At 48.2% G+C, this 20739-nt stretch overlaps 1 protein-coding gene across 1 annotated transcript in view; it reads left to right on the forward strand.

The window, feature by feature from the left end:
* The window catches only part of NCKAP1 (NCK associated protein 1), a 577107-nt gene that overhangs the window by 211547 nt on the left and 344821 nt on the right, over positions 1 to 20739 (forward strand). Inside the window, exon 11 of the mRNA XM_078680487.1 lies at positions 8759 to 8855. Coding sequence (XP_078536613.1) covers positions 8759 to 8855 — 97 coding nt within the window. The remainder of the gene's footprint in view (positions 1 to 8758; positions 8856 to 20739) is intronic.

Raw genomic sequence — 20739 nt, forward strand, 5'->3', positions numbered from 1 at the left:
GTGCCCCACTTGAGGTCAGTATCATCAGACCATTGGGTTTTACAAATTGTCCAGAGGGGCTACTCCATCCCCTTTGTGACCACCCCTCCACCCATGACCCCAACATATGACTGACTGGTGGAGGACCACGTCTCCTTTCTCCATGAGGAAGTGTTGGCTCGCCTGGTCAAGGGATCCATTGATAAGAGTGCCAGTGTAGTAATTGTCTCTTTTATATATCAAAATAGTTCCCTTGCAAGTGGATAGAGGCTTGCTCTAGCAATCCCAAGGTGCTCTCCTAGGAGTTAGTGTTGTTGAGCAGCCTCAGGTTTATCAGAGGGTAGTGTTAGGCATTCACAAATACACACAAGAGTCAATAAGCGAGACACATGACTCAATAAGGAGATCCATACCAACTTATAACAATAACACGTATCTTTGTTTATATTTAGGCACCTCAAGCAATTAGTTCAGGCAAGTCTGTATTTCAAAAGAAATACTTTTGTACTTAGTTCAAGTTCGAGCATTTGTATAGCGCACTACTCACCCAGAGGGTCTCAAGGCGCTTGGGGAGGGGATCATTATTTGTCGAATATCCATGTTTTAAGTTCTTTTCTGAAGGAGATGTGGTTTTGAGTAAGGCGGAGGTGAGTGGGGAGTGAGTTCCAGGTCTTGGCAGCAAGGAATGAGAATGATCTGCCGCCCATGGTGGATCTTCGGATGCGCGGGACTGCGGCGAGGGCTTGATTGGACGATCTTAGTTGGCGGGTGGGTTTGTAGAATGACAGTCGAGTGTTGAGGCATTCGGGTCCTAGATTGTAGAGGGCTTTGTGTGCGTGGGTGAGAAGGCGGAAAGTAATTCTTTTGTTGACGGGTAGCCAGTGGAGGTCTTTTAAGTGTCCGGAGATGTGATCTTGGCGAGGGACGTCTAATATGAGTCTCGCTGATGTGTTTTGGATGCGTTGGAGTTTTTTCTGTAATTTTGCTGTGATTCCGGCGTAGAGGGTGTTTCCATAATCCAGTCGACTCGTGACCAGTGCGTGGGTGACAGTCTTTCTTGTCTCGAGGGGGATCCAGCGGAAGATCTTTTTGAGAATGCGAAGTACGTTGAAGCCAGAGAATGCGACTGCGTTGACTTGTCTGGACATCGACAGAGAGGAGTCTAGGATGAAGCCAAGGTTACGTGCATGGTCTGTGGGAGTGGGTGCTGAGCCCAGTGCGGAGGGCCACCAAGAGTCGTCCCAGGCAGAGGGGGAAGATCCTAGGATGAGCACCTCCGTTTTGTCTGAGTTGAGTTTTAGGCGGCTATGTTTCATCCATTCGGCTACTTCTTTCATGCCTTCGTGAAGATTGGTTTTGGCTGTTTTGGGGTCTTTGGTGAGGGACAGGAATAACTGGGTGTCGTCGGCGTAAGAGATGATGTTGAGGTTGTGTTGACGCGCGATGGAGGCGAGGGGACTCATGTAAACGTTGAAGAGGGTGGGACTGAGTGAAGATCCTTGTGGTACGCCACAGATGACTTCAGTGGCCTCTGAGTTGAATGGGGGTAGTCGAACTCTTTGAGTTCTCCCAGCGAGGAATGAGATGATCCAGTCCAGGGCTTTTCCTTGTATGCCGATGTTGCTGAGGCGTTGTATAAGGGTGCTGTGGCAGACTGTGTCGAAAGCGGCGGAGAGGTCGAGTAGAATGAGGGCCACAGTTTCTCCGTTGTCAAGTAGTGTTCGGATGTCGTCTGTCGCTGCGATGAGGGCGGTTTCGGTGTTGTGTTTGGCTCGAAACCCAGATTGAGATGGATCGAGGGAGTTGTTGGATTCAAGGAATGCGGCGAGTTGGCTATTGAAGGCTTTCTCAATGACTTTGGCCGGGAATGGGAGGAGGGATATGGGTCGGTAGTTTTTGAGTTCCGAGGGGTCTGCTGTGGGTTTCTTCAGGAGGGCGCTGAGTTCGGCGTTTTTCCAGCTATCTGGAAAGGTGGCAGAGTTGAACGAGCAGTTGATGACTTCACGGAGATGGGGTGCGATGATGGAGTCAGCTTTGTTGAAGATGTAGTGGGGGCAGGGGTCGGTTGGCGAGCCAGAATGGATTGAATTCATTAGGCGGGTGGTATCTTCAGTGGTGATTGGGTTCCAATTGCTAAGGATGTTAGTTGGCGGATTAGGAACTGAGGGGGGTGGGGAGGGCTGATCGCTGGGAGTGTTCTCGAAGCTGTTGTGGATGTCGGCTATTTTGTTGTGGAAGAAGGAGGATAGCGCATTGCAGAGGTCTTGGGAGGGAGTGATGTCGTTAGATGCTGCGGTGGGGTTGGTGAATTCTTTGACGATGTTGAAGAGTTCCTTGCTGTTGTGAGAGTTGTTGTCGAGACGATCCTTGAACGCTGATTTTTTGGCGGATCGAATCAGTTGGTGGTGTTTGCAGGTGGCTGCCTTGAGGGTGGCCATGTTGCCGGTGGTAGGGTTTTTTCTCCATGTTTTCTCCAGGGTGCGGCATAGCTTCTTGGATTTTTTAAGGTTCTCGTTGAACCAGGGAGCCTTTTTGTTGGCTGATTTGATCTGGTGCTTTTTCAGGGGTGCTACTTCGTCCGCACTGAGGGTGATCCATTGCTTGAGATTGGTGGCCGCTTGGTTTGGGTCCAGTGAGAGGGTGGGAGGGTTTTGGTTGAGTGATGTGAGGAGTTGGTCGGAGGTGATTTTGTTCCAGTTTCTTCGAGGGATAGGTTGTGGGCGGTTGTGGTTCAGGGTGGTTTTGTAGCTGAAGTGAACACAGCTGTGGTCCGTCCAATGGAGAGCTGTGGTGTGATCGAAGGTGATATGCTTGCTGGAAGTGAAGATAGGGTCGAGTGTGTGTCCGGCAGCATGGGTGGGGGTGTCAACGAGTTGTTTGAGTCCGAGGTTGGTCAGGTTGTCTAGAAGGGTGGTGGTGTTGCTGTTGTGTTTGTTTTCAAGGTGGTAGTTGAGGTCTCCTAAAAGAATGTAGTTCTCGGAGGCGAGGGCATGTGGGCTGACGAAGTCCGTGATGTCATCGCAGAATTGAGTGCGGGTGCCTGGAGGCCTGTAGATGAGGGTGCCTCTAAGTGTGGTCCTGGGGTCGGTGTGGATCTGGAAGTGGAGATGTTCGGCTGTTGCGAGATTATCGTCGGAGCTGGTCGTGATTTTGATGGTGTTCCTGTGGATGATGGCGATGCCTCCTCCTGTTTGATTGGTGCGGTCTTTTCGGATAATCTTGTAAGCGTCCGGTATGGCTATGGCGATGTCGGGTGCTGATGATGTGTTCATCCATGTTTCTGTGAGGAAGGCGATGTCCGGTGATGCATTGTCGAGTAGGTCCCAGAGTTCAGTGGCGTGTTTGTGGACCGAGCGGGTGTTAAGCAGGATGCACTTCAGGCGGTGGGAGTCGGAGTTGTGTGTGGAGGGAGTGGGTTTGGTGAGGGTCCTGAAGCAGTTGTACTTGCAGGAGAGGCAGGCGAATGGGCCGTGGGTACGTCCTGGGGTGGCTTGGCAGCATTGTGGTGTGCGTCCGGGATTGAGGGCGTAGAGAGTTGCGGCATCATACGTGGTTTTAGTGGGTTGGGAATGGCGGGGACCAGGGGGACAGGCGCTGGGCGCGGTCCAGGCGCGGATGGCGCGCATGGGGCGCGACCACTGCGCGTAAACTTAAAGTCGACAGTGCAGTTTTCAGAAGCTGCAATATTATCCTATTGGTATTAAGCAAGTGTGGCAATCGGGTACAGTACAGTGACTTACGGGACAAGTCTCCAGGAGTTAAGGTGAGTGGCAGGCAAGGTCCAAGGCATCACCAGCAGCACACAACCAGCGGCACTGGGGTGGCCGTACGCAGGGGTTCAACACAGCATTGTGTGCTCAATGGTACTCAATGGAAAACTGTCTTCGCATAGAGAGGCTGCAGGCTTTGACTGGGAGGCCAGTCGGCCTAAACCAACAGGGGTGCTCAGGCCTAACGGCGCTCGGGGACATAAGTACAGCTTTGGTCCTCTTCTTCACAGCCCAGGGGCAATGGGTGCAAAGGTGTCTTTAGGCGTCAGGTTTTCATTACCAGGAGAAGTTGTGGTAGAAGGGGCCTGTGTGCAGAGGCTGCACACTACGTCTGAGAGCTGACTGGGGCAGAGCCACAGTGGACTCAGTCTCTGGAGGGCTGGGTGACGATGATGACACCGTTGACCCATCTCATCTCGGACATGGAGGAATGGACGCAGTGGTGTCATCAAACATCGGCTTTCTGTGGCCACATAGTCCTCTCAGGAGTCTTGGGTGCCTGCAGAATGCAGGAAAGCAGGGCTGCTACTTCTCAGGAGTGCTTGGGTCCCTGGTGAAGTGCTGGCAGGTCTCCCGGGCTTTGGGTACTCTGCAGTTGCAGGAAAAGTCATCTTTTGGCTCAATCGTCGAAGGCAGCAGGCCGGTAGGGTTGGCGCCAAGTCAGTTGCTGGAGCTTCAGTTTTAGCTTTGCGATTCTTCAAGTCCTTCTTCGTTCAGGTTGGCAGGATCCATTTCCTTGGTTCCAGGGACTCCCCTCAATACTGAATTCCGGGCGTTGGAGGAGTGTAGGGTAGTTGCCAATGGGTTACTAAACCTTGGGGTCACCACGATCATGTAGGAAGCTGGCTCTGTATATGGTATACCACTAAGTGGTTATATCGTGCACAGAGTCCAAAGCTTCCCCCAGAAGTGTACAGGGTTCAATGTAAACCCAAAGTGCTCCATTTGTGGTAGTGTGGGTGAGCAGCCTTAGGCCTAGCATAGACAAGTGTAAGACATTTGTTATGCACACAGTGACCAGCAATAAATGACCCACAACTCAAAAAGGAGCTCAATGCCAATTTTAGAAAAATAAGCTTCTTTCAAGAGTTATTTTAAGACTAAGATGCTTGCAAAATGGTTAATACGTTTTTCAAGAAAAATACATTATACTTTAAAAAACATCTGGTCACTTGGTGCAATTTTCAAGCTTTGCAGTGTTAACCTATGGAGGAAAACAAGGAAGTTCTAGTCTTTGGGGTTTCAAGTCAACAACAAGCAAGGTTCAAATTGGCACCAAAACTGCACCACTAGCAGCACAGGGGTGGCCGGGTGCAGAGGTCAGATTTGGGGTCGGTGCCCAATGTTAACCAAAGAAGACTGGAGGCCCTTGAAAATGCACTGCTCACAGGTGAGTGAAGCATTGTCAGGGGTCGATATCCTGGTGTTAAGATGAGTGAATGGGGGCCACAAGGCAGCACCAAACTTACACCCTCAGCAGCACAGGGGCCACCGGCTTCTGCGTGCCAAAAGAGCTTCGGGCACCCAATGCAATTCAGTGGGGGAGATCGAGGGTGAAGAAAGACTGCAGGCTCAGGCTAGGAGGCCGGACGAAGAAGTAGACGCCGGGGTCGTATTACAAAGGCGGCAAGGCCTTTGAAGCTTCCCTCTTGAGCACTGTGCTCATCCTGGGGGAGGTAGTGTGACCCTGCCACCCAGGATGGGCTTTGTTTCCGGTCCCAGAGAGCAGGGGCTCTACATCCAGAGGTCCAGAACATGTCTGGTGGTGGCAGGGTGGCTAAAGCTTGTCAGAGACCCCAGCAGGGCTGGTAGGTTTTTATGGGGCACCTCTCGGGTATCCCCTGAGTACATGTTTTAATAAATCCAATGCTGGCATCAGTGTAGGTTTATTAAGATGAGTTGTTTGGTTCCAAACAAATCCAGGGTTCAGTGAAGCCATCATGGTGCTGGAGAGCTCTAGTTGTTGAGTTTCCAGCACATGTACTCTCTTTGGCTTCCCTGCCACTTACAATATTAAGAATAGACTTAAATATTGTAGGAGCATGTCTGCTCACTCCTAAGATACAGTGCACCCTACCTTAGTGATTGTAAGGTCTGCTAGAGGGGTGACTTACCCATACCTTAGGTAGGACTGCTTTGAATTGGCGCACAGGCAGTGTGCCATGTCAACTTTGTCTTTTTTGTGTGCACCAAGGCATGCAGGTTGCAGTGGCAGTTAACATGGCCTTGGTGAGGGGACTCTCTTCAGTCGCAATGCCCTAGGTGTCAGGGGTACCATTTACTAGGGACTAGGGGCTGAAGTTGCCAATTGTGGGACAGTTTTAGGAAAAGAACACTGGTACTGGGAGCCTGGACAGCAGGGTCTCAGTACACTTCAGTCAAAGTTGCATGAAAAGAGGCAAAAAGTGGGGGGTTACTGCAACAGAAACACACTTTCAAACAGCCCCCTATATAACCACTTTCTGTGAGAAGTAGGTATAGCCCTGATCCAGAATTCTTAAGTTTGCCATCCCAAAGATGGTCAACTCTTCAATTAAGCCACATTAGGGGTGGTACTAGCCGGGTGTCGGCATGCCTCCCTTACTGACCTGTCCAGGTGCCGGTCGGCTTCCTCTCCTGTGAGGGGAGCAAGATTTGCATTTCAAATCATAATAACATAATAGACGAGATAGCACCAAGCGGCTCCTCATCTAAATGAACACAGCATGGAGAACTTGATAACATTCCCCTTCTACCCTTAGCAGCTACCATCCATTTTTCCCCAGCACAGCAATGCCCTTTTGTTTACTGATGACTTGTTTTCCCTCTGTTTGCCTATACTCTAATCACCACAAAACCCCTCTTTCAAGATGGTGTTACCTTCTCTGCCCATGAGCTTCAGTCCTTTCAGTAGTCCGTTTTTTCCATGTTAGCATATTGACCCATGCTGTTAGTGACTGCCTTCACTCTCATGCTCTTGTGACAATGATGCCCTTGTTTCCAGTTCCTGTGACTCCTCTACTGGGCTCAATGGGTTTCCAACCATTTGTAATCCGCATTTGATGCCTACCCTAATGCCCAGAGATGGCACACGTAATTTTGTCGTAGGCTAGGATCAAGTAAGGGCTCAGTTTGCCACCTGGGGGGTGTACAAGCTTCACTGTTTTCTAACAGCATTTTGTCTGCAAAGTACATTAATGAATTGAATAACATAACGTACCTGTTTATCCTTCTTCGCAGTGTGAACCTGTGCTCCTGCGATAAAAAAATTGTGATTCTCATTACATTTTTTGATGATTTTGGTATTCAGTGTCTGGCACGTATTTCTCATCCAGGCATGTACAACCCTGCTCATCTGTCCAGTTCAGACTAGTTCTTGCCATGTCCTATTAACACTAAGTGAGAACAACATCTGAGTGTTACCTAGGCAGATGTGCCCCACCCCACTTTCAAACACTTATGCAACAACTCACGATTTGACTGTGGGTCAATACTGAAAAGGAGAGAGGAGTTTCCTTAAGGATTCCTCATGTTGCGAAGATGGAGCCTCACAATTCCCCAATGTAATTAATGCTGGAAAGCAGTGTCTTTCTGAACCAAAATGCCTTAATTCAAATTCTGTTATACACGCCCGCACAATGCCTTCTCTCTAATACCACAAGTCTGATGACCGTCCTTGTTTCAGAAAAATAAGAAGAATGGACAAATCAGTTTTTTGTTTGGTACTAGCTTTAGGCTTTACTTGAAGAAGCACTCTGCACAAAAGCACAGATTTTTATAATACCTCTAACGTGTTGTTCTTTCAGAGGTAAAAGCTAGTTCTTCTAGCCCACTGATACTCCAAATACAGCCCGGGGGCCGCATTCGTCCCTCCTGACCTTTACGTGCGCCCCCTTGGTCAATAGCACAACTGGGCTGCTGTTTACTCAACTCAGCACTAACATCAAAAAGATGTTAAATGGCCAAGCATTTATTTAAAGGTTAAGTGAAGTTAAAGAAAGGAAGGAAGTAACTAGGGTATCTTGCATCTTTTAACTTTAGGGACGCTTACATTTTTAAATACATCTTGCAACAAAAGTGTACACATTTTATAATATTTCTTCAAAATTCAAAAAGTGAATTTCATTAACAAGCAGTACCATTTCTCCTTAGTACATCAGATTATATTAGTGCGTTGAGAAGTATTTCTTTGTTTAAAGTGATAGTTTTCAAACATGAATTTAAAAACCTTAATTTATCCCCCACCCATCCTGACAACAATGCTACTATTAAACTAAGCGTTAAGTCACTAGTTATGTGCATCCTCTCGGGTGGCAAGCGGTCCTATTATACATAACACTATAATTTATTAAATCAAACACGGAAGGATTTTTTAAAGCGGCTTATCCCGTAGTCATATATTTGGAGGTCGTCTTATATGTGATAATGAAGATAAAGGAGGGAAAGGTAAACCGTTTGCCTATTATTACACAGTTTGGCAAAGTTGGGATTAATCCCAGGTTTTCTGGTTTCACATTTTGCAGTTAATCACTAGATCTATGCTAGGCTACCCCTATACCAATGATACCACAGACACAGCTCTGCCCCGACCACCACCCTGCGGGCATCAATGCAGCCCTCGGCACATCACAGATCAAAAATGTATGCCTCTGGGATAATATTGGTACCTATACTCTAGCCATTCCTACAAACTTTTAGCTCCCAATATATCCTCTCCATGTTAAACACTGTTGCATTTAAATCACTTTAAAACTACTCTGCTGCTTTTTAAATCCACATATGTGTTTATTCATCTTCTTATTTTGTGCTGTGTCATCTGGTAAATGCCACAGGTAGTAGAGCATTTTGGAAGAATACCCAACCAGTACACTGTACAGTATAGCATGATCTAGCAGCTGCTACTTGTATGGGGTTCCCATTTGGGTTTAGATTTGGTGTTCATCTGACTTTGTGGCATTAACAAACTGAACTGAACTGAAGTTGGTAAATACTAGCTATCCTTCAATAACAGGTTTTGTTTTCCCTTATAGAGGAGCCATCCACCGCGAAAGACGCAAGTTTTTACGATCTGCATTAAAAGAGTTAGCAACTGTTCTTTCTGACCAGCCTGGATTGCTGGGTCCCAAGGTAAATATATGTATAAATATATTTTTATAAACAAAAAGCTCTAGCTTTCTTTATTGTTTTTTTCAAAGGCCTAGTTCGACTTTTATACATTATTCTGCAAGCATTTCCACCCAGGTGTCTCTTTATAAAAAAATATTTACTTGACGTAGGAAGTCTTAATGCCTGCTGTACTTCTAGTTGCTCAGATGTCTTTAACATCCAAGACCTCAACTGCCATATTTCGATGTTAACATGTTTTGTAACAATATATTAGCCTTTGTTGGTTTGTTCTCTCCTCTCGAGACTTGGACACACCCACCAAAACAAGATTACAAAAACTCCCCAAAAATTGTAAGCGAAGTATAATTTGTAACAGTAAGTGATTCTGGGCCTTTTTTAGAGTTTGGCAGATGGGTTTCTCCTTTACAACCATGACGAATATCTTGCCCCTTTTATAACAATTGCACATTGTACCCTGTGTAGGGTGACTAGACATCCCAGATTTCCCCGGACAGCCCTGGTTTTCAGAAGACTGTGTCCGCGTCCTGACACTTTTCTTCATTTTCAATACATGTCCTGGTTTTTGGGACAAAGGTCAAGTCATTCTTCAAAGCAGAATTGAAACTATTCTTTCATTTCAAAAGGCGCCTCTAAAGTCTGAAGTGATTTCAGTTATCAGTTTCTTTCAGGCAGCGCAGGAGAAGATCTGTTGCATGCAGAGGAAGAGAAAGTGGTGGGGAGGAGAGCTTAGGGTGGAGACTCTGGCACAGCTGAAACAGCTAAGCGTATATATATATATATAAAGTCAAAGAAAATGCTACTTTCAGCCAATCCCTTCCTTTTGACACCGGTGCCAGCAGCGGCATCCGCTATTTGTGCACAGGTCATTTACTTGTAAAAGGCTTCGCCGAAGCGCGTCGTTCGTGGACACAATAAATTAATGTGTTGTTCTTTGGTGTGCCGCTTTTCTTATTGGTATACTTCATACCCAGTCCCAGTGTGGTCTATGGGTCCTACTCCTGTTTCCTATCACTAGCTTTTCTTATTGGGTCATTAGAAAAATGGGGTTACCCAATACTGATGACCGACCTGGGTTCAATGTGATACAAAAACAATGGTCCCTGATTTATATTTCAAAAATTGATATAAATCAAATTTATACTAACGTGTTTGAAAACAATTTCTTGAGCATGAGCAAAGATTTTTGAACTCACAGTAATCAATACATTAATTTATACTAAAGAACTGCAATAACCAAGGTATACTTCACCAAGAATGTATTCTCATATCATACGGTGATTAGTAGATACATTTACTGTATCAATTATGGCAAAGTAGGGAAGGTAGGTTGCTCCAAGGGGAAAGTGCTAGAGAAGAGGTGCTCTGGTATGGAGGGGGTGAAACAGAATTTCAAAGCAGTGGTATAGAAGATAGTTAGAGGCATTCAAATGCTAGACTGGTTACAAATCACAGTCTTCCCTGGCCTGGCCACGTGTAAGCAATCAAACCTTTTTGTACAATTTGAATTTACACAGAAATATATCCTTATGTGGCACGTTGGGAGTAGGCTTGTGGTCCAGGCTACTTGTGGGGGCGTCGCGTTTCGACCCGACTTAGGGCTACGAGGGTGATTCGGGACCTCGGCCTTGCGGGTCTTCCACAGGACTGTCTGAGGCAACCTAAGTAGGTATGAGGCCCTGTCACATACCCGCAGAGTCTTGCGGGGTGTGAATTCCTCACTTAATGTTTGTCCATAATGGGCGTGTTCTTCTGTAAATGAAGGTCGTTGGTTCAATTTAATGCAATGAATGCAAAAACTTAAAACAGCAGAGCCGCACAAGTTAGCTGGAAACTGACTGAGTCAGTTTCCAGCCAACTTGTGCAGAACACGGACGCTCCACACCAGTGCACGTCTTCTCTTGCACGTTCCCCTTGGAGCAACCTACCTTCCCTACTTCTCCATAATTGATTTATTCATATCCATTCAGTCGTAATCAAAAAAGGACTAAACGAGTGAGTCATCAACAATTGAAACCCTACAGGCGTCATCTGAAGATCATCCAGGAAAATATCCCAATCAATCAATCAATCATCGCATTTGAAAAGCGCACTACTCACCTGTGAGGTTCTCAAGGCGCTGGGGGGGGGCCCTGCTACTGCTCGAATAACCAGGTCTTGAGTAGCCTTCTGAAGGTAAGTAGGTCCTGGGTCTGCCATAGGAGGATGGAGAGGGTGTTCCAGGTTTTGGCAGCGAGGTGGGAGAACGACCTCCCGCCGGTGATCGCTCTTTGGAGGCGGGGGACAGTGGCGAGGTCGGCGGAGCGGAGCTGGCGGTTCGGGGTGTAGAAGGTGAGTAGTCTGAGGTATGTTGATCCAGTGTTGTTGAGTGCTTTGTGTGCGTGGGTGAGGAGCTTGAAGGTGATCCTCTTGTTGACGGGAAGCCAGTGCAGGTCTTTTAGGCGGGGTGCGATGTGGCTGCGGCGAGGGATGTCGAGGATCAAGCGTGCCGAGGAATTCTGTATGCCTTGTAGTCGATTCAGGAGTTTGGCCAAGGCTCCTGCGTAGAGGGCGTTACCATAGTCTAGCCTGCTGCTGACGAGGGCCTGGGTGACCGTTCTTCTTGTTTCGGTGAGGATCCTCCTATAGATTTTGCGGAGCATGCGGAGGGTGTTGAAGCAGGAGGACGAGACGGCATTGCCTTTCTTGGTCATGGAGAGTGTTTGAGTCGAGGATGAACCCTAGGTTGCGTGCATGGTCGGTGGGTGTTTGTGCTGCTCCCAGTGCAGTTGGCTACCAGGAGTCGTGCCATGCTGAGGGAGTGGAGCCGAGGATGAGAACTTCTGTCTTGTCGGAGTTCATTTTCAGGCAGCTGATCTTCATCCTTTCGGCGACGGCTTTCATTCCTTCGTGAAGGTTGGTTTTGGCGGTGAGGGGGTCGTTGGTGAGGGAGAGGATCAGATGAGTGTCATCGGCGTAGGAGATGATGTTGAGGTTGTGCAGTCGGGCGACGTCAGCAAGTGCTGCCATGTAGAATGTTGAACAATGTGGGGCTGAGGGATGATCGGTGGCTTTGGCTCGGAAAGGGGGGAGGCGGACGCTCTGGGTTCTGCCGGAGAGGATGGAGGTGGTCCAGTCCAGTGCTTTGTCTCGGATCCAAGCGTTGTGGAGGCATGTGCATAGGGTGCGGTGGCAGAAAGTGTTGAAGGCGGCTGACATGTCCAGGAGGATGAGGGCTGTGGTTTCGCCGTTGTCCAGTAGGATCCTGATGTCATCAGTGGCAGCGATGAGGGCAGTTTTGGTGCTGTGGTTGCTGCAGAATACAGACTGGGACGGATCCAGGAGTTGTTCTCCTGGAGGTAGTGGGTCAGTTGTCTGTTGACGGTCTTCTTGATGACCTTCGCTGGGAACGGGAACAGGGAGATGGGTCGGAAGTTCTTGAGATCCTTGGGATCTTCCTTGGGTTTTTTGAGTAAGGTGTTGATCTCTGAGTACTTCCAGATTTCCGGAAAGGTCGTGGTCTCGAAGGAGATGTTGATGGCCTTGCGGAGATGGGGGTCCGATGGTGGAACTGGCTTTGTTGAAGATGTTATGTGAGTATGAGTCTGACGGAGAACCGGAGTGGATGGTGTTCATGATTTTGATAATGTCGTCGTCGTTTATGTTGGTCCAGGTGAGCAGCGGATCGGTTAGGATGGTGACCGTGAGGTCGAAGGTATTGGTGCTTGTCAGGGTGTTGAAGCTGTTGTGGATATCTGCGATCCTGCGATGGAAGAAGGGGGCGAGTGCGTCGCACACGTCTTGCGAAGGTGGGATGTCGTTGGTGTTGGAGGTGGGGTTGGAGAGCTCCTTCACGATGTTGAAGAGCTCTTTGCTGTTGTGTGCGTTGTTGCCTAGGTGGTCTTTGAAGGAGGCCCTTTTGGCGGATCTGATGAGGTGGTAGTGTCTGCGGATGGCGTTCTTGTGGGCTGCGTAGCTGTCCGGTGTCTGTTCAGGGTGCCATTTCTTCTCTAGTTTTCGGCAGGTTTGTTTGGATGCCTGGAGGTCCGTGGTGAACCAGCTGGCTTTCTTGTTGGTGTGTCTGTTGGAGGGTTTCTTGGGCAGTGCGAGGGTGTTGGCGCAGTCGTCGATCCATTGTCTAAGGTTGCGGGCGGTGGCGTTTGGGTCGGTGGGGTCTACAGGTGGGCTTCGGGTGAGGGTGGTGTATAGCTGGTCTTCGGTGACTTTGCTCCAGCATCGGCAAGGGATCTGTTGAGTGCGGTGGTGGGTTTCCGGAAGGTGAATTGGATGCAGCGATGGAAGGTCCAGTGGACTTTGGTGGAAAAGCTGACGGAGACGTGGGAGCTTATGGAGAAGATGGGGTCAAGCGTGTGGCTGGCAGACTGGGTAGGTGTTGTGACGAGCTGTCTGAGTCCGAGGTTGGCAAGGTTGTCAATCAAGGTGGTGGAGTTGGTGTTGGTGGTGTTGTTGTTGTTATCGAGGTAGAAGTTCAGGTCCCGGAGGAGGATGTAGTCTGTGGAGGCGAGGGCGTGCGTACTGACTAAGTCGGCGATGACGTCGCTGAACTGTGGCTGTGGTCCGGGAGGACTGTAGATGAGGGTTCCTCTGAGGGTGGTGTTGGGATCAGTGTGAATCTGGAAGTTAGGTGTTCGGCAGTGCTGAATGTGTCGTCGGTGCTGGTCGAGACTCTGAGGGTGTTCCTATGGATGATGGCGATTTCCCCTCCTGTTCCTTTGGTGCGGTCCCTGGGGGTGATCTTGTAGCCGTCAGGGATGGCTATGGCGATGTCTGGTGCCGAGTAGGGGTTCAACCAGGTCTCTGTCAAGAAGGTGACATCTGGGGAGGTGGAGTCGAGTAGGTCCCAGAGTTCGATGGAGTGTTTCCTGTATAAAAACAACTAGAATTGTACACGTATTTACACCTCATCTCATGTTCAAGAGAGGTCCAACTTTATAAACAAAAAACATTCAATCAAAACTGAACACATCCTTAAGTAAATATTTCTAAAAACATATTAACGAAAAAATGGGCTAATATTTCTTGGTGGACGTTATCTTCTCATATGTGAGAAGATTCTATTTGGTTTTCAGACTAAATTTGAAATATGAATCTGTGTGTTTTAGCCCTGAGGAAGTCCTAGGTTACTCCTGGACGAAACACGTGTTGGCATGATCTGGACATAATCTGTGGCAATCTGTTCTGTTGCTGAAGAATAGAAGATACTCCATGTACCAAACATCGAATAAAGTAACCAAGAAGAAAACATACTGAAAAGACCCCTGCGTTGATTAATTGGTTGCATTTGAAAATTCATTGACTTAGTAGCTCAGGAATTGATGTGAGATATACATATCTCCCACACTGCCATATAGGAACGGACCACTTCACGTTTGTGATTTCAAAAGTGCTTTTTTTCAGGTTCCATTCAAAGTGAAAAAATCTCAAGGCATCCACCTTCCGTCCATGACGCATTTCAACCGTTCGAACACAGTCTTGATCAGATGACTGCCCTGCGTCACGTTATCCTTTTTATTTAATTGTAAACACCTTGTGCACATTTATTCAATGAAAAAGGAACTGCTGGGAGTCATATCCACACCCCCCTCCTATGTCTGGGCACTGCTGGGAGTCATATCCAGCCACCCCTCCTATGTCTGGACACTGCTGGGAGTCATATCCAGCCACCCCTCCTATGTCTGGGCACTGCTGGGAGTCCTCTGCACTCACCCCTCCTATGTCTGGGCACTGCTGGGAGTCATATCCAGACTATCTAAAATCGAACATTGCAAACTCATGGATTAATACATAATTTGTAAAAAATATATTATATAGCATAAAATTGATTGCTAAATAAATTAAGACATGTTTTTGAAAAACCTCTAATTAAAACTGATCACAATGATTTGCGATATCACAGTGTAATACTGATGCAGAAATTAATCATGGCTCTGTTAACTATGTCATTACAATCAAGATACTATTGCTCTAAAATGTACGTTAAGCAATAACCCCTCTTATGTCTGGGCACTGCTGGGAGTCATATCCAGACTATCTAAAATGGAACATTGCAAACTCATGGATTAATACATAATTTGTAAAATATATATTATATAGCATAAAATTGATTGCTAAATAAATTAAGACATGTTTTTGAAAAACCTCTAATTAAAACTGATCACAATGATTTGCGAAATCACAGTGTAATACTGATGCAGAAATTAATCATGGCTCTGTTAACTATGTCATTACAATCAAGATACTATTGCTCTAAAATGTACGTTAAGCCACCTGTATGATCAGAAAAAATCAAATGCCAGCAGAGGTTTTTTTTTTTTTAAAATATGTTTTTATTGCAGAATCAGGAATAAACATATCCAACAAGCCAACCTAGATCCCAATGGTACCCAGCATACAATGCGACAGTAACACAATACACAGCCGATCAGCCCACATCCCGGAGGCTGGGCGGCGCTTCAATGGCTTAGTACACTGGGGGTATCTCGGTGCGTGCTCCATCCGGGGCACAGGTCAAATGCAGCACCTCGTTTCTGCTTTTATCCCAAAACAACCAACCCACCCTCTCCAACTAGTCCTTGGCCACTCCAATGTCACGACACTGAAACATCACAATTACCTCCCTGGGCCATCCGGTTCCGGGAGGTTGCCGCTAGCCGGCAAACCACCCCCTCCCACGACTCCCTCCCAGTACCCTCCCCTGCAACTGCTGCTAATGCGGGTTCCACCATCCTTTCCTAGCTCTAATGTGACAACTATCAGGAAGATTTGACAAGCAAGTAGTCACACGGAATCCCTCCCTATACCTGATCAGCTTCCTCGCCTTCAGTTAGGTAGTCCTTTAATGCTTGCACCACCAGCTCCCAGGACCTTGCCAGGTCCAAACTCTTTTCGTTACCAGTTCTAGTCGCCTGGCGCATTCGTGACACACTCTCACAACCCGACCACTTCATCAGTTCATTCCTCCACCTCCGTACAGACGGCCCCTCTTTGGACTTCCAGTGCCAAGTGATTTCACGCTGTGCCAGTATCAATCCCAACCCAATGAATTTGCTTGTCACCTTGGTCTTTTTGGTGTGCGGGAACCAAAGAAGCAGGCAAGCGGCCATGTCAAAGTCTACCTCCCGATCCGTGACAGCATTCAAGAGGTCCCCTACCTCAGACCAATAGTTCCCCAATTTCGGACAGCCCCACAGCATGTGGTCAAGATCCACCTCAGGTTCTAGACAACGTGGGCACATGGCATCATGTTGAAAATTAGTACGGTTTGGTGAACATTATCTGCGCCATCTTGCCTCTTCCCCTGATGCCACACTTTTGTCGTGCGCACCCGCCATTTTAAGATTCCCTGATCAGAGCGAACCCTTTTGCATGCCGCTGGCCCCTGATATAGCCCTTCGCCCTCACTAAGCCTGCACGCTGACCAACCCCCTGCTTGCACCTGCCTTGAACCATAAACCCCTCTTCGGCGCTGCTCTGCCCCAGGCCCTCATCCTGTTCCCAGCGCGACACCTCCCTTCTTCCCTTTCATGATCCCCGGCCCTTAGCTGCAAACCCCTTTTTCTCCCCGTGTGCCCGTTTGTCTTCCCCGTTCCCAGGCCGACACCCAGCTCTGCCGATACCATTCCTTGCCCCTCCCCGTACAATAGAAAGCTTCCCCCATCAAAGGATCCCCGGGTTGATCAAAGCCCCCACTCCATGAGACCCGATCAAACCCCCCACATTCCGTGAATCGGCGGAATACCCAGCTGCGCGATACTCATCACCTGTTGCGACTAGGGTGGGGACTTCAACTGTAAATGTGTGTGGGAACGGGCCCAAAGGGGAGTTCCGGGAATGTCTTTTCCATACATCAAAGCTTTAACATGAATATGTAATCTGCAATAAAGTCATAAAACAGTGTATAAGAGGCCAGGCCTCAGAAATGTAGGTAGAGCACCTCAGGACGATACCTTCTGCCCGTTTTGTGGTGTTCTCCTCCGGAGAGAATAAAAACCTTGTTTCCTGCCTTCCAGTCTCCAGCGCCTGCCTCTTCATTGATTAAATAACTAGAGGGCCACAGAGGCAATACCGCCGGGCAAATATCGATTGTCCCCGACCCGACTCAGCTTTTAACAATTGGCGCCCAACGTGGGGCCCATCAGCGACTCGTGGATCCAGTGGCAGAGGTCCCGACGACAGAGTGAACGACTGCAACGATCGGGAGAGCTCTTGCCCAATAGACCCTCGTCTGGCAGCCGATCATCCGAACTTCACTAGTTCCGAACAGACCTCTCTCGAGTGATCTACGGTCCTGACTGGGAACCATTAGGAGTGCCGTGAGAAATACGAGAAAAAGAGGACGAACGGGCGCTGGATTCGGAAGACAAGAAACTGTCCACATGGTCCGGGTAAGGTCGTGTAATCACGACAAGTTGCGAAATGATTGCTTGATTGTTTGATTGCTTGATTATTTATAAAATACTAGTATTACTCTTTGTTTGACCTATTTGGAGATTCACTGTCTGCACACGGAGAAACAGTAGGCTCCTTCTCTTTTGCAAACGGTGAAGGATAGGTAACGTAACCGTCGCGCCTATCTTTCTCCCCCACTGACTCTATTATTTCTTAACGGTTTTTGGGAGACTCCCCACTCCCTCACTGATTAACTGGGTTCTTTAACCCCGAACTACTGGTCACAGATTGTCTTCTGGAGATTCTCTGTCTGCAAACCGGAAACAACAGCTTCCTCTTTGCGGTTAGTGAAAGGGTAGAGGACGCAGACTTTTGCGCCCTACTTACTCTCCCCATTGTCCTTTTTCTATCCTATTTATTTATTTATTAATTGCTTGATTGTTCCGCGTTCTTGGTTACTCTTTTTTTTATTTTTGTTCATGAGGTATTCACTGCCTGCAAACAACGTAGAATAGGAATATTCTGTCTAGTCTTTGCACCTAGTGATAAGATAGGCACTGCTGACTTATTAGTCCCTCGTTACTAGCCGTCATGTCTGTCTTCTCCCCATTGATTGATAATTGGTTCAGCCCGGACCGTGTATTAGAGGTGGACCATATAGCTCCACTAGAAGGCACCCCTAATAAGGACATGTTCATAAACTATGGATTAGTTACCATAGCCTATAATAAATTGTGGCACAGGTATACCAAAGAAAGTCAAGACAAACAGTGGCCACTGGCAGGATCCTTTGACCTTGATAAAATAGAAACGTTAGAAATAGCCCTTCGAAATAATAAGACAACGCCTATTATGCTCGACAGTCTCGGTATGTGGCGCAGAGAGGCTATGCAACGACAGAGAAAAAACGAGGACAAATCAAGTAGAGAAATATACCGACAGGACAACCCCAGGACACCGCTACCCACAAGTTATCCCCCGACACTACGCAAAAGACGACCAGACTTAGGGCCAGACCAATGCGCTTTTTGTAGATATGTCGGACACTGGAAAGCCCAATGCCCGACTCTACTGAGCGTGAGTAAAGGCAAAGGGCCGACAGGAACGACAGATCGGCAGTATGAGAAAAAGCGCGAGACAAAGAAGAACCCGACTTACATAGACAGACCAGATAGAACCACCACGTTTGATTATGCCCGATGGCACAGATTTCGCCAGGACAATTTCAGCGGCATGCTCAAGTTCTCCTAGGTCGGGCAACGTCAAGACGGGAACCCAGCCTCGCTTTAAAATGCACAGACGGAAAGAGATAATTATGACCAATAACTGTTTTATATTCGTCCTGGGTCTTTGTATGTCGTGCTTGTACTGTCCCCCCCCCCCCGTCTGAGTTTGTGTGTATGTAATGTACGAATCTGCGTCATCCCTCTACACATGTTTCCGTGTTACTCAACCTCTGTTAAGCAGAAACTTAGCATAAAAGCAACCTGGAAAGAAAGAAATGGTACAACAAAATCCGTAGACCATTGATGAACTTGAACTTTTAATTTAACACAGCAAACAAGAAATAATAACGGTAAACTGTAGAAAATGAAAGTCAAACAGAACATTCGCCCCCCCCCCATTCTGGAACCTTCCAAAGTAGGGCAGGGTTACGGCTACGCCCAACCAGCGGCAACCCATATAAGGCGGGCCCCGCTGCCAACTCTTGGTCAGGAAATCTTAACATATCGGGAAGCCGGAGGAGAGGCAGGGGCCAGCGGAGTCCAGCCGCAACGGCCCTGGGTAGTTGCCGGTAGTCCCGCCACATGCCTCCTCGACCCAGCCGCAACGGGCCTGGATAGACTTAAGTAGTCCCGCCACATGTCCAGAGAAGAGCGAGGCACCTCTTCCTTTTCTCCTCCGCGACAGCCGCAGCAGCTCTGGGCGGCAGATGCCCTGTCCATACCCCTGCAGGAATGCGTCCAGGTCGGGCTGGGAGGGAGAGGCGACGCGGACGAACCTCTCCCACCTCCACCGATAGGAGGTCTCCCAGCCCCCGGCCCAACGCCGAACACCCTCAGTCAGGCGATGGTGCCAATACTTGCACAGCACCGAACACACCATGGTGGCACCCCAGTATTTGCGCAGCACCGAACGTGCAATGGTGGCCATATTTTCGGAACACCGAACCTGCAATGACTGCACCGATACTCGTGCCGCGCCGAATGCGCGCCACAGGTGGCCATACTCCCACAGCACTGAGCACAAGACTTGGGGAACACCGGATGTGGAGAGACCTTCATGCGGGGCGATGAAAAAGAGCAGCATGGAGTGCACCGGGAGAAGGAGACGGCGCGAACGAGTCCACCTTCTGCCCCCCCCTCAGGTGGGGGCATCACAGCTGCACCCCAGCCGAACGTCCCGCCTTCACACAACAGAGACCTCTTCCTTTCACTCCGAAGGATCTCTTCCACTCTTGCAAACTCGACGAGAGTGGCCCCTGTAGGGCCTCAAAATGGCGTCTGGGTCCGCTGGAAGGCGGGCCCCGGCCACTAGAGTAACTTTGACCAACAATATAACTCTGACATTTGCCCACTGGGGCACGAGCCCCCATCTCCGACAGCATCTCCGCAGCCTTGAAGATCCTACAAAGGTCCCCGGCGGAACCTTCGGCCTCCGCAGGTTTCCGGTAAGGGACGGCTGCCTTGACCGCCAACGAAACAAACATGACATTGCCACTCCTTCTGTTAGCATGAATTCTAGAACTGCCGAAAAGGACTCTGGTCCAACTGCCAGTAATGGGAAACATTTCCCCCTGATGCTACTTCCGGACTGAGCCGGCCCCGCCCAAAATGGCGCCGGTATCAAGAGGGACTTGCGAACACCTCGTGGTGTTCCTTCGCACTAATATAAACTTGATGTTCTGAGACTTTATATGATCCTTTGTACACTTGGCTAGAAAAGACAAGGAGAGCTCACTCGACGAACAGTGTGAAAGGGTCCCGTTAAAAATGTTGATTTGCAAATGTACGGTATTATATTTTTTTATATATGATGTATAACCTCATTTACGACGCACACATACGGTATGCATATAGGAAATCTGATTGCAACTATTATGATTATGCTTCTAAATTATGAACATAAATGCCCCCGAACCCCCAGCCAATTAATAGACGTTTTAGTTTCTTACAAATGAATGAATAAAACTTTCCAATGTATTTATTGCTGCAAGAACGACACTCCCACCGTACGCGCTTTAGCCGTTACCATGTCCGACCAAATACGACTGCACCCTCATCATCCACGTACTGAAATGATTCTGAGAAATAAAGGTTTTCGAAACTATGGACGGGTATTGCATGCTTTATTTTAAAAATGTGGGATCGGTGGGAAAGTTCTTTTCTTTGCACCCTACTCTGCTCTCTCTTTAAGGTTGAAAGAAGATGGTTGCCCAGCCCTGGAGGACGGATCGGATCGACAACACGACACTCTGCCTTCAAAGTACGCGACTGAC

The sequence above is a fragment of the Lissotriton helveticus genome, chromosome 3_1 (genome assembly GCF_964261635.1).
Source record: "Lissotriton helveticus chromosome 3_1, aLisHel1.1, whole genome shotgun sequence".
NCBI classification, from domain to species: domain Eukaryota; kingdom Metazoa; phylum Chordata; class Amphibia; order Caudata; family Salamandridae; genus Lissotriton; species Lissotriton helveticus.